General features: G+C 37.0%; 1 protein-coding gene across 22 annotated transcripts in view; it reads left to right on the top strand.

Annotated features, from left to right (window-relative positions):
* The window catches only part of adgrl2 (adhesion G protein-coupled receptor L2), a 324,023-nt gene that overhangs the window by 209,813 nt on the left and 100,208 nt on the right, over window positions 1–14,002 (top strand). For all 22 annotated transcript variants that reach the window (XM_062978110.1, XM_062978112.1, XM_008114145.3 and 19 more), the window contains exon 3: window positions 7,929–8,142. In XM_062978110.1, coding sequence (XP_062834180.1) covers window positions 7,929–8,142 — 214 coding nt within the window. The remainder of the gene's footprint in view (window positions 1–7,928; window positions 8,143–14,002) is intronic.

The raw sequence follows: 14,002 nt of genomic DNA, 5'->3' as shown, positions 1-14,002 counted from the left end.
GAGACAAATCTGTGTTAACTTCACATTATTCAACATCTCTTCATGGAATATTTTTGGTTACTCCAAGTATTGGGTGAGTACAGTGCTAATTTATGTAGTTGGATGATATATTGGACATACAAATTGTTGTTTTTAAAAGGCAAGCAAAATAACATACATTTGACATGAAACTTGTTTCTATGTTGGGTGGGCACCATTTCCCCCCACAAAGTTTTCCTCTTTCAGTTTTCAGGAAGGCATCGTACTAACAAATTACTGATTAAGAGGCAGCCTATTCTGCCATCTACAGTACAATGCTGTGCATACCTACTCAAAAGTAAGTCCCATTATGGGTTTCTTTCCTAGGCATGTATATAGGATTGCTCTGTCTATAATTCTTTGGTTATAGAAGCTACAACTCAGGGTCTAGAATAATCAACACACCAAGGGGGGCTCTCCAAACAATGAGTTCCAAACATAGGCTCAAAACACTAGAAATGCTTGGATTGTTTCACACTGAACTCTAATGGTCTTGGCTGAAGGGCTAAATGCAATTTATATATTTTCCTGCTTCTAAGGGTAGGACTGTGTCACACTGCTGAGCTCCCATAGATTCATTGTTCAAAATATAAATGGTTGGCTTAAGTTAAGCATTGTTAGCTAAGTGACACAAGCATTTATTAACAGTGTAGGGTACTAAAGGGCTTTGAATTTTCTGTGACAATACATCTGTTTACCAGATGTTTTCTTCTTTATTTGAGTATAATAAAGGTAAAGGTTTTACTCTGACATTAAGTCTAGTCATGTCCAACTCTGGGGGTTGGTGCTCTTCTCCATTTCTAAGCCGAAGAGCCAGCGTTGTACGTAGATATCTCCAAGGTCATGTGGCCAGCATGGCTGCATGGAGCGCTGTAACCCTCCCGCTGGAGCGATACCTATTGATCTACTCACATTTGCATGTTTTTGAACAGCTAGGTTGGCAGAAGCTGGAGCTGACAGCGGGAGCTTACTCCGCTCCCGGATTCGAACTGCCGACTTTTCAGTCATCAAGTTCGGCACCTCAGTGGCTTAACTTACTGCGCCACTGGGGGTTCTTCATTTTGAGTATACTCAATCCTAAAACACTGCACATGTTGGCAGAAGGTATTCATTCTTGTTATTTGCCTATGGCACTGGGGTTGTTTGACATTTTTGTAGCCTCTTCCCACTCCTTCATTTTCAAATGCATTTGTCCTAGGAGAACGAAATGCAGCAAAACAGTTCATTTCACTAAGCACTACTATTTGACAGTAGTCATATTTGCGTGGTGCAAAGAATGAATATGATTTTTCATTCACAGGACCTCCTAATAGTTCTGATGGTTGTAGTCATTGTCATTTGGTGTAATTGTCATTTGTATCAGGGTTACAAGCTGCTTCTTGAAATCCTTATTTTGTCATTGTAGGTAGAAATAAAAAAAACACACACACACACACACACAAAATCACAGTGTTCATTGGAAGATTTTTCATTATAGACATTTTTATATGATAATGATGATGATGATATATGATTTATAAGAAAAATACGTTCTGTGCACTCATTAGAGAGTTTTGTCTCTCTTTATGTGATACTTTCCTTTGGTAAAAAAAAAATTGATCCTCACTTGGAACTCAACCTAAGTGCTGTTGTTAGAGACTGCCTAAATACAGATCAAAGTTAGTTATATAAAGATCCTTCTATACTTACCTAAACTCCAGGAGGACACAGGTTAAAATATCCCACTTTCTCCTGGGTTTCAGGCCCCGTCTCCTCCCACAACCTCAGGCGTTCCCTCCCTTATTTACCTGATTTACTGGAGGAGGCTTGCCAGCAGTGCAGGCCCCTCCATAGAATCCTCCTGATGCTTGAAAATGTTCAGGAGGTGGGGGGGGGGGGGAGGAAGAAAATTCCTCCCTCCCCCCAACCTCATGATACTCATTTTCAAGCATCAGGAGGACTGCAGAGGAGCCTGCATTTCTTCAGGGTCCTCAAGCAAGTTTGGGGGGATGGGGAGCTGGAAGGGAGGGGGTGCCCTCACGTTCTTTCATGTTCCAGCAGCCTGAAGAATGAGGATGGCTGTGGGGATTGACTCCCAGGACTGCATTCCAGGACTCACACCAGGAAAGATCCAGAACTTAGCTTAATGTCCGGATCTTTTCAGGTGTTTAATTAATACAGAGTAACTGAGAAGTCCCAGTTTTCTCTGCATTAATTCACTTTTAATTGAGGCACCGTTTGGACTCATTAGGTTAAAGCAAGACCGGTCCCATGTTTTGGCATCTGTACCTTTCCTGGTTTATCACCATCGTATCTTTTGCCCTGGGATCTTAACAAAATTGGTTTGATGCATTCCACAGAGAACAGAACTAATTTTAGTATTATGATTTGTCTACTTTCTATAGTGATAACTAAGGAAGCATCTAAAACCATGTTCCATTTTTGTTGTTCTTGCAGTGCAAGAATCTAGATGTGCAATAATAAATGAACACCAAGTCCTTTTCTCACCACCTCATCCAAACTTTGGATAAAGGTTTAGAGAAATCTAGATGGCAACAGTGCACACTGAAATGAAGTTCTGGACAGCTTTAGAACTTTAGGATATTCCCAAGGCTCAATAATTATTAGTATGCTTATTGTGCATAAGTATCATACATAGTTTCTCTTTACAAGATGTCATGCAATAGGCCATAAGCATGAATGTAAATATACCAATTTAATAAATTATCTCATTTATCTTACAAGCCAATCACTAAGACTCTGGTGTTCGCTGAATATTCAGCTATATTGTTAATTAAATCCTAAGGCTTTTGTGAAAACAAAGAGTTGTTGTAATCATAATATAGTGATTAAAACGGATGTGTTATGAATTAGGAAGTCCATTGATTGAATCTCATCCATGGATTTACTTGGTGATCATTGGCTACTCCCCCCAAACACACACAAACACTACCTGCAGAATTGGAGATAAGAATTTTTTTTTTATCTCATAAGGTTGCTATCAAGATTGAATCTGCTCAGGAAATTTGAAAGCAACACACACACTTTAAATACATTTGAAATTAATTTGGTATAACAAGGTTGGCAATGCTACAAAGTTTAGCAAAATCCCAAATACATAGTGATACTTTATTGCATTATGCTACTTCCAAAGCTTTCTTATCAAGCAGTGATTATAAAAAGTCAAGTTAGCATTTCTCCTTATGCACTTACTGTAGAGTCAAACTAGAGAAGTAGAAGAGGAGGAGGAGATGGAGGAACTAATAGTTGTGTAGTTAAGACAACATCTGCTCTGTTCTTAAAATTGGTTATATTTTCATTATACCGGTAAATCTTTTCAGATGATATAGATTAGCTGTCCTGTAGCACCTTTTGATCTTGATATTTATTGTTCAAGAGCTGAGACTGAAGTGGCCATAATTGATCATTCCATATAGTGTAATGTCATATACTGCAAATAATTACAATATTTGGCCTTGTTTACTTTGCCACGTAACACATATTTCATCTCTCTGTTTTATTTTTAAAGAAAAATAATTTAGTATAATACTTCATTGGGTTTATACTGAATGCAATGAAGTGGGTGGTATGTTTTGTCTTGCAACAGTGCATCCTATGTGACTGCACATTCTCTGTTTAGGCATTACCTAAATGCCGGCACTCTATTTTTGCGAACTTTTTAGGCACAGGTCATCTTATCAGCATTCTTTATGATCCTTTATAGCTTTTGAAAGGATCCAGTCTGGTGCAATAAATTGTGTTGAAATTTCAATGTGAACTTCAATGTGAGCGGCTCAACTAAAATCCCTGCTGATCCATAAATTTTTTTCTGGGTATGTCACAAGCTGTGTTCAAGCATTTGCCTAAATGTGTGAGCGCTTAAATGATGTATTGGGGTTGGGGTCATGCAGGCCCACCAACAGCATCCCCACACATAAAGTCTTGTCTTCAGAGCTGACCAAAGACACCCAATTATGTTACATTTTGACACTGTATAGAGAGAAATGGGCTGGAGACAGTTAAAGCTGTGTTTTGGCTTTGTTAATTTCAAGTAATCCTTTTTTTATCAAGTAATTCCATGTGGTTTTCAGTAGATACATAATATCACAGGTGTATATTTTCTTTGATAACTCTATTTTATTTGGAGACTATTTCTGGTAGTATTTATTGTGCAGAGGCTGTTGTTAAACAAGAACACAAAAAACTGCCTTAAGATTTTCTCAACTGACGTAGGTTTCCGTGAAGGAAATTTTTTCCATCCGAATTTGGGGAAACTAGAGGATCTGGGGGTCTTATTTGCATAAAAAGCATGTGCTCAGCTATTGATATACCACTATCTACCTCCTTACATGCTATTATTCAGTTATATACTGTACACTCTCCATTCCGTTGATCATATCTATAAAGAACATCTCAATAAGGAGCTTTTCTTTTTGTTAAATGACATACTTTGCATTTGAAGTCCTTACTAAAGTAAATCTTACCAATGTAGGTGAAAGGATTGGCATTTTTGGAAGGATATGCATGCCTCCCTTTCCAAACTCCAGTGAAGAAAATATAAAGAGAAATTGCTCATCCATGACTTATAAACCTTTTATCATTAACCTAGGCTACACCTCTCTCTTTACCCTATTTTCACTTACTTCAGACCTATTTTTATAACTGTGTCAGGCTATTGCATTTGTGGTTTTCAGTTGGCACATGCTAACCTCTTGTAACTCTGTGACATGCTGAGTCAGTTGAATCCGTGGGAAAATGGTACTCGTGGTGTTGCCTCCAGCAGCCTAGGGGGATTGAATGAAATCTTCATCTGTCATTAACTAAATATATCTACATGAGATGTGTATGAGCGGTTTTTAAAATATTATATGAAATTGTTTTTAGGCTATGCATATAAGGGTATGTAAACAAATAAATTTCATGTTTAGACTTTGGACCCATCTCCAGTATTTATCCCTATTTACATATATGCCAATCCAGGCATTCCAAGGTATGAAAAAAAATCCAAATCAATGCTGGTCCCAAACATTTTGGATAAAGGATGCTCAATCTTTATTAATATTTGGTTCTACTTTGGAAGCCACCTTGAATCCCAGTTTGAGAAAATGGAAGCCCTATTAATCATCCATCTACATCAGTGGTTCCCAGTCTTTTTTTAACCAGGGTCCACTTGACTAGGGACCACTTGACCAGGGACTACTCTCTAACATTAGTACCAAAAGGGTTACAAATCAGTTTTTGGTCAACTTTAGATTGGTTTGGTTATGTGGGGTACTGATTCAGAAAACTGCATTGGATAGACCACATCAGCTCTAGTTTCTGATGCAGAACATACACCATCCAGTAGTTGTCATCAGCTCACCCACAAAAAACCATATTTAATAATCTAGAACGGATGTGGTCTATCCAGTGCAATGGCCAGCAATATGGAAAGGAGAAGAAATAGAAATAAATAAAGAGGAAGGTGGCTTGCGGACTGGATTTATTTTTAATGTTTTATGTTTTTTATGTTTTATGTTTTGTTTTTGTTTTTTATGTTTCAAACATAAAATATAAATATAGAAGTTATAGGCATTGTTTACTACTCTGACTTGTTTTCTCTTTCATTGCCATAATAATGTGTAGTAATTGATGAACATAAGACTACTACTTTCTTTTTAAAAAATATAATCTAAATACAAAGCATCCAAAGGAAAAGTTAAATATCCTTAAGAAGAAGCTAGTCTTTTGTAAGAACTCATGAGAGCAAATACCTCATTTGTGCTTTTGAAGCATATATACAGTCTTTAAAACAAAACTAGTAATTTAAGACACATTGCTAGCCTCTCTCACAGTCCTGGGTTCTCTTCCATTCACTGTAAAAGATGAAAGAAATTCCTTCATAGTTCTGTTAAAAAAGCAAGTTAAAAGTCAAAATATAATTCAACAGGATAGCTGTTGAAAGTTTCATCAAGTAGCAAACAACAACTACTACTTTTGAAGAATAAAGTTCATATTAATAAATATAATCCAAATTTTAAGAGAGGAAACTGTTATTTACAAATAAAAAAAATGGATGGTGAAAGTCTGAGAAAGATACATGCATCTATGTACATAGACTCCAAGATGAAAGGAACAAGAAGAATAGGGGGAAAGAAACCAGAAAAGGTTTAAGGCACACACTGGTTTTAGGTTACGGGGTTTATTAAGGTTCTTACATTTTATTGTTTTTTCACAGGTAGATGCCCTGTTTTTCTGTTACTTTGAAAGAAAACTGTTTTGAGGCTTGCTATAGAAACACTGCAGAGTGTTTTCGGTTTAGTGGGATGGGGTGAGGAAGGCCAGTTAAAATAAATAAGGACTTGATTTAAAAGCAGTTGGTTTTAAAATGTTATCAATCCAAAGGTTGACCCAGTTCCTGGGATGAAGAAAACCAATCATAACCATCTGTTATAAATAATTAAATTAGTTAAACACAAAATTGGGCTAGTTAAGCATAGGTCATGATTGCAAGAATGGTTGTAAACCTGCCGACTAAAAAAATGACCCAGCCACTCAGCCGCCATCTCAAACTTAATGTGAAAATTCTAATCAATGTCTTTGAAGAATATGACAAGTGTTATTGAAAAAGTTCCTGTTTTCTCTTAGCCATTTCCTGTATGCGCTAAAGTACATAATTTTGAGTAAAAATGAACTCACAATAATATGTTTATTTGTATAATGATGTGTTCTGAAATATAGTTGCATTTGAAAATGTTGTGATGTGATGTGTGTGTGTGTGTGTGTGAATGTGAACCAGCTGCTTAGTTTCAGCACAATATGTTAAATCATGTGGAAGAAGTCCAATGTGTCTTGTTGAGTAACACAAGGAATAAGACCAGGCACAAGAAATGAGATAAAACAAGAGCAACCCAATTAATTGTTTTTAGTTTTAAGCAAAACTAATAGGGGGGAGCAACGTGGTGCGGGAGTGGCTGGAACAGTCAGCCTCATCCAGCCCCCTCCTCCCAGGCCAAGAACAGTGTAGCCCTTGAGAGGAATCCCTGAAACTCTGGGTGCTTCTATACCAGTGGGGTCCCCAGATATTTTTGGCCTAAAACTCCCAAAAATCCCAGGCAATTAACCAACTGTTAGGATTTCTGGGAGATTAAGGCCAAAAACATCTGGGGACCCTAGGTTGGGAACCACTGTTCTACACTGACACTATAATCCATCTTGGAATCAGCTTGGGAGGGACTACTTTCACTGTCAGAGTATGCTATGCCTTAAACTGATTTGAGGTCTGGAAGGTGATTACGTTTACTACATAACCTGGCCTCAAACTACCTTGCAGGGTTTTCTTTTTCCATTTCTGGGAGAGATGTGCATCAGTGCACCAGAAGTCTATGGGGTGACCTTGGGGTGCTTTCCGGAATTCCCCATTCTGGAGTCTGTAAAGCGCTTCAGCAGGGGCCACTGCCACATATTCCAGGGAGCTGATTTCACATTTAGGATATACTGATATACATTGAACCTGGACTTACTTGAGACCTTTAAAAAATATGTTGTAAACCCTTAGGTGCATGCTGTAGCATACGTTGCAGTATGCATTTTTGGCCACCATGTTCTCGAACTGAATTACAATATATGGTCGTGGTAGAAGGGCCTTCAGAGTTGCTCCCAAGCCAGCTAGTAAACTGGAAGATTTACCAGAGGGTGTAGGTCTCTGGCAATAATATGAATCATTTGCTCAGTTTCCCCAGACAATATTTTAAGTAATGTAGGAGATGTCCAATGTGCATTTGTGGACTGGAGAAATCCATGGTGTTTTAGTGTATTGGAGTAAATTCTTTAAAGGTTTTAATGGAGGGGGGATTGAACTTGTTTTGGGTCTAAAATATTTTTCTACTCCATGCTATCATATGCTAAATAGTAGTTGTATTCCTCAATGGCTTCTTTTCTTAATTTTTAAGGCTTCAGTCGAGCTGCATTACCATTTGGTTTGGTAAGGAGAGAACTGTCCTGTGAGGGCTACTCCATTGATCTTCGGTGTCCAGGAAGTGATGTCATTATGATAGAAAGTGCTAACTATGGACGGACAGATGACAAGATATGTGATGCTGACCCCTTCCAGATGGAGAACACAGAATGTTTCCTTCCTGATGCCTACAAAATTATGACGCAAAGGTAACAGAAATGCTGGCTACTATGCACTACAAAGAATGAATCGTATTAACATGAAATCAATTGGTTTTGCACATCTTCGGATTTTTTTGAAAAAGAATATTTCAGGTGCCACCATCATTTTTATCTAGATATAAAAAAACTTGAAGGAATAAAACCCTACTACAAGGCTAATAGATCTCCTTTTAAATTTTTTCTGAGAATAAAGCAAGAAAGCAGGAAGGTGACTGCAAGGAGAGAAACATTGTAATCTGTTTGAAATGTTGATGTATCCTTGTGTTATAGGAGGTCAAACACCTACTCAGAAGTTTTCGGAAAACTGTTGCCTGTTGAAGTGGTTTATAAATATTCATGCTAATTAAACATATTTAATGTAATAAATAAATAACTCACCCACCTTCAAATTACATCAAACTGAAATTAAACCTGTTTATACATATGTAGCCCGCTGGAAAATGAGCTGCTCTTATAATCAGTCTTGACAGTACTTAACCTTTATAATATCCTCCAAACAAAGGCTATAATGGGACGGGATGGTATTGGGCAGATCAAAAGACATCTTTTTCCTCTCCCACTTTGAGTACAAATTAGAGCACCCCATTTATTAAAATAATCTCCAGCCATTTGAAGAGGCCACATCAATGCAAATTTCAAGACTTTGTTAGCTCTAATTATAGCAGTGATAATGACTGGAGTTAATGAAATATAGAGTTTGAAATTTAATTATTCTGTTGCTTTTTTACCTGAAGTACATGTGTAGTTGTTTTAAAGCTGCATTCTTTTAAATCTCAGAAAATGTATCAATCATTGAAAGCAATGTATCAAATTCTTAAACATTCTGATTATTTCTAGTAATTTCTGTAGTGTTGCTAATAGCATTTGGATTGTTTTTCAGCTACAAAAGCAGAAACATTTCATCTATGTCATTACAATAAAAATTAAAAAGACACCACACACTTGTCCCAATTTGTTTGGGATAGTTCAAATTAATCTTCTCTCACCCCACTTTATTCCATTTCCTGTAAACCTGAGTGCAAAAATAGTTTGTACTCAACTCAGAAGGCCAAGGGAATCTTATGCTTTACACAATGCCAGGCAAAAGCATATTGCTGCAAGCTTCTTCTGTCTTGTCAGTTCTTCCTCATTAACATCCTTTGCCATCTTGACCACATTCTGATGTTGCTTGGTTATGTTTGTCATATTTTTCATCAGCAATATGTTAGAAGCTATCTTACAATATGACTAAGAAGAACTTTTGACAATTTGACATATATTGCAGCCTAAATATTAGCTGTGAAATTATTGGAAGTTTTTGTTCCATTTTTAGGAAATCACAGTTTGTTCTGGGAGGGGCAAGTTCTAGGGGTCTAAGGGCCAATTTGCTAATTTTGGAATTTGAAAAAGCATTTCAGTCCTTGACAATGACACTGCTGATCCCCAGATGTTTTGGTCTTCAACTCCCAGAAATCCTAACAGCTGGTAAACAGCCAAAACACCTGGGGACCCACAGATTGAGCATCACTGATCTAGAAGTACACACCTGGTGTAAGAAAACTCTTTTGAAGTGTTGTGCAAGAGGGAGAGTGAAGTTCTCCCTAGCTTTAAAGAAAAACCACTACTCCTAGAAGCTTTCAAGAAGGACATTTCTCCTTTTTCAACCAAAACAATGATCTTTTTATAAGAGCCATAAGACATATGGAAGCATGATTTGTACCCCCAAGTTAGCATTATGTTGAGATCTAGGCAAAGAAGAAATCCTCAAACTATTGTTTAGGAAAAAAAAGTCATAGTTTGTTTTTTACATGTTTTTTACAATATGTCATAGTTTGTTTTTTACAATTCAAAGGTAGCACTGAACTGTTCCTAACTGAAAGTTGAAGTGAAGGACACGAGAGAGAGAAACAAACAAACCTGCATCCTTTTATGTTCCCCAAACATGGGATCAATATGACCCTGTAACTATTTTTCATAAAGTTCTGAACTCTAATAACACATGTGTTCATTGATAAGTGTATCTCTTCAACAGTAATCTACTTGTCTCAGTTCACTATTTTCAGGATGCTAGGTAGATTTAGTTTTATTTATTCTTCTTTTATACTTAACGTGAATCTAAAGCTTTCCAATCCATTTTCTTCAATTCTGGCTTAAACACCTTTAAATAGGAGAAGTTAAGCATCGTCGTAAATTTGTTTAGGTGAAATGTGTTTACTTTTCTTTCTTTTAAAAAATGAGCCCTTCATACTCTAAATCACAGCTTGCAACCACAGGATTCCTGTTGTGCCTTGTATGTCACTCTAGACCAGCAGTTCTTAAAGTGTGCTTTGTGGAGCCCTCAGGGTTAGGGGAAGCATACTGAGGGGCTCCACACTTCCCTCCTTCCCCTTCCCCTCCCCCTTTAAGCGTGCATGGCAGGGCTTTCCCTCCTCTATCCTTTCTCATCTGTCCTCTTTGCTTTTCCTCCCCTCTCCAAGTGTGCAAAGTGACAGCTTTCCCACCCCCTAAGAGGGAGCGAGTGAGGGAGGGAATGAATGCAGGTCTGGAAAAGAAGGCATTGCACAGAGGGAGGCCCTGAGAGAGAAGGCAAGGCCTCTCTCGGGCTCCATGGCCAGGCCTCCTTCCTTCTCCTGCCAGCAGTCGCAGTAGCCCCAGCATTGTTCTCCCAGGGCAATGACCCTTTCCCCCCATTCCCCATGCCATGCAGGCCCTTTCCTCCATGTTGTCCTTGCTTCTAGAACCCTATCCCTCCCCACCACCACCACTGCTCAGGGGTTGCTTAGATGGTGCTTTTACTGCATGGCAGAAGGGGGTTGGACTGGATGGCTCCTGGGATCTTCCACTGAGATATGTTTAAGTTGGTTAAATTGTTTTTCATTTTAAATATTGTGGTGTTCTTTCTTCTGTCCTTTTTTTTTCTTTTTTGACACAACAAATGAGATATGTGCAGTGTGCATAGGAATTTGTTCCTTTTCCCCCCGTTAGTTCAAACAAACACTTTCTATCCATTTGCCACTGGCCTAGCCCATCTGTCAAATTTTAAAACACAATGTGTCAAAAAGTTTGCCTATGCCTAATATATCTACATTACATATATAATACAGTAGAGTCTCACTTATCCAAGACTCGCTTATCCAACGTTCTGGATTATCCAACACATTTTTGTAGTCAATGTTTTCAATACATCATGATATTTTGGTGCTAAATTCGTAAATGCAATAATTACTACATAGCATTACTGCGTATTGAACTACTTTTTCTGTCAATTTTTTTGTATAACATGATGTTTTGGTGCTTCATTTGTAAAATCACAACCTAATTTAATGTTTAATAGGGTTTTCCTTAATCTCTCCTTATTATCCAACATATTCGCTTATCCAACGTTCTACTGGCCCATTTATGTTGGATAAGTGAAACTCTACTGTATAATATATAAACACTTTTTAGGTTCCAAGAGAATATTTTGCTTCAAAAAGGGATCTGCACTGAAAAAGTCTGAGAAGCCATGCTCTAGATCAGGGGTCCCCAAACTAAGGCCCGGGGGCCGGATGCGGCCCTCCAAGGTCATTTACCTGGCCCCCGCCCTTAGTTTTATAATATAATATTTTTATATCAGTTTTAATAATATAATATATTGTATATACATATAATATTGATAATAATATTATGTTATACAATATAATACTAATAGTAATACCATATAATAATATTAATTATATGTTATATATTACATATTATATAATAGTATAGTGATATAGTTCAATATAGTAATATATAATGCTACTATTGTGTTATGCTAATAATATAATATATTGTATGTACATACAGCTGCTCTGAGTCCCCTTCGGGATGAGAAGGGTGGGATATAAATGTAGTAAATAAATGCAGTAAATAAATAATTAATTTTAGACTTAGGCTCGGCCAAAGTCTGAAACGACTTGAAGGCACACAACAACAACAATCCTAATTCACTTGACTATCTCATTGGCCAGTAGCAAGCCCACACTTTCCATTGAAATCCTGATAGGTTTATGTTGGTTAAAATTGTTTTCATTTTTAAATATTGTATTGTTTTTTCATTGTTGTTGTTGTTGCACTACAAATAAGACATGTGCAGTATGCATAGGAATTTGTTTTGTTTTTTTCAAATGATAATTCGGCCCCTCAACAGTCTGAAGGATTATGGACCGGCCCTCTGCTTCAAAAGTTTGGGGACCCCTGCTCTAGATCATAATATATACTGCCAGGGGAAAAAATCCCATTCACATTTAGGTAGAAAAATAATAATTACCTGAAAATATGTATGTATGAGATAGATAGATAGATAGATAGATAGATAGATAGATAGATAGATAGGTAGATACAAATATAGACTAAGAAAACAGTCAATTTCAAAATGAACTGTGAAGTCTCACAAAATAAGTTGCCATTATAGTCTGCACACATGGATTTTAATAATTATTGCTGTTAACATTAATATCAAACTAGAAGTTCAGTTCTCTCAAAATGCATAGATAATTATATTTACATTTTTCTGTTCTAAGAAGATATTTAAAGGAAGGAAATCTTTCACTAAAAAACAGTATTGAAGTACATTCTTCAAGGTAGGGCACTTACCTTTTATTAGGTATGCCATGCTCGTAGATGTCTGCATGCCACATTGTATTCTCAAATTACTTAGCTCTCTTCTCCCCTTTTTGTGTCACTCATTGATCCTTCACAGGCGGTAGCTTGGCTATAGCCACAGCTCAGTACATGATTTATTTGTTTTGCTCTCCTGACCTTTCTATTTGTTCATTAGTGGACAGACTGTTTAAAATTCTTAGATCCTTAATTTGAGATCTCCGTTCTTGTTGTTGTCTTAAAAGTATGTTTTTCCCCCTTTTTTAAAAAAGCTCATTTATTTGAATAAAGGAAGGGGCAGGGAGCATAGAGGTTCTCCAGCAGCCAGGTATCTTTTGACAAATGATGTTTTTAATTCGTTTTGTCAACATGAGTGACACATAGCTACAAAAAACAAAAATAAATTACCTTTCTGATCAGACTCCATCCTGTGAGCATTACACACATTCCCTTGCTTGTCAGGCTTCAAAAAGGGAGGGGGGAGTGTGGGAAAATCAGATGAAGTTCCTTTCAAGTGAAAACAAGGCTGTCCCTCTTCTTCCTAGCGCTAATGAATAAAGGAAAGGCTTTCACTAGAGCCTACAGACTGGGACAGTTAGATGGGGAAATCACCCATCTCATCAGATTAATCTCATCCTGAATTGCCATGGCCCCTTAAACCTCTAACCTCCATGGTTTGAAAACTTAAGTCAGTTTGAGAAAATGGTTTGACTAGTGCATTATCACATTACAGTGCACCCTACTGAGAATCGTTTTGGTAGGAACTTAGCTTATATGCCTCCTGACAAAACTTAAAAATGGTTTATGAATTTATTTATTTACTGTATTTATATACTGCTTTTCTCACCCCTGGGGTGGGGGGGACTCAAAGTGATCTACAACATAATAGTGACAAAATTTAATTCCAAACATACATGTAGAAACTGAATCATGATATCTAAACAATAACATATAACTATGAGTGAAAATCATTGAGATCATTAAAACGTAAGACATAAACAACATTTAAATATTAAGACACAGAATTAAAACATTCTAATATAAACATTTAAATCACATGATCCAAAATCATAAAGGTGTACTGCAATGCATTTTTAGAACTTCATTTCTTAATATTGTTTTAAAATTATTTATCTCCAGCTTTGTTATTCAGAGAGGACATGTTTCTGCTTTAGTGGTTTTCACATCAACACAGTTGCTGTTCCTTCAAATCTTGAGTCATCTACTATTTTCTTAAAGATGTTCT

This window comes from Anolis carolinensis, chromosome 4 (genome assembly GCF_035594765.1).
Source record: "Anolis carolinensis isolate JA03-04 chromosome 4, rAnoCar3.1.pri, whole genome shotgun sequence".
Classification (NCBI taxonomy): Eukaryota; Metazoa; Chordata; class Lepidosauria; order Squamata; family Dactyloidae; genus Anolis; species Anolis carolinensis.
Note: the sequence above shows the minus strand (reverse complement) of the source record. Positions and strands in the feature narration are given on the sequence as shown.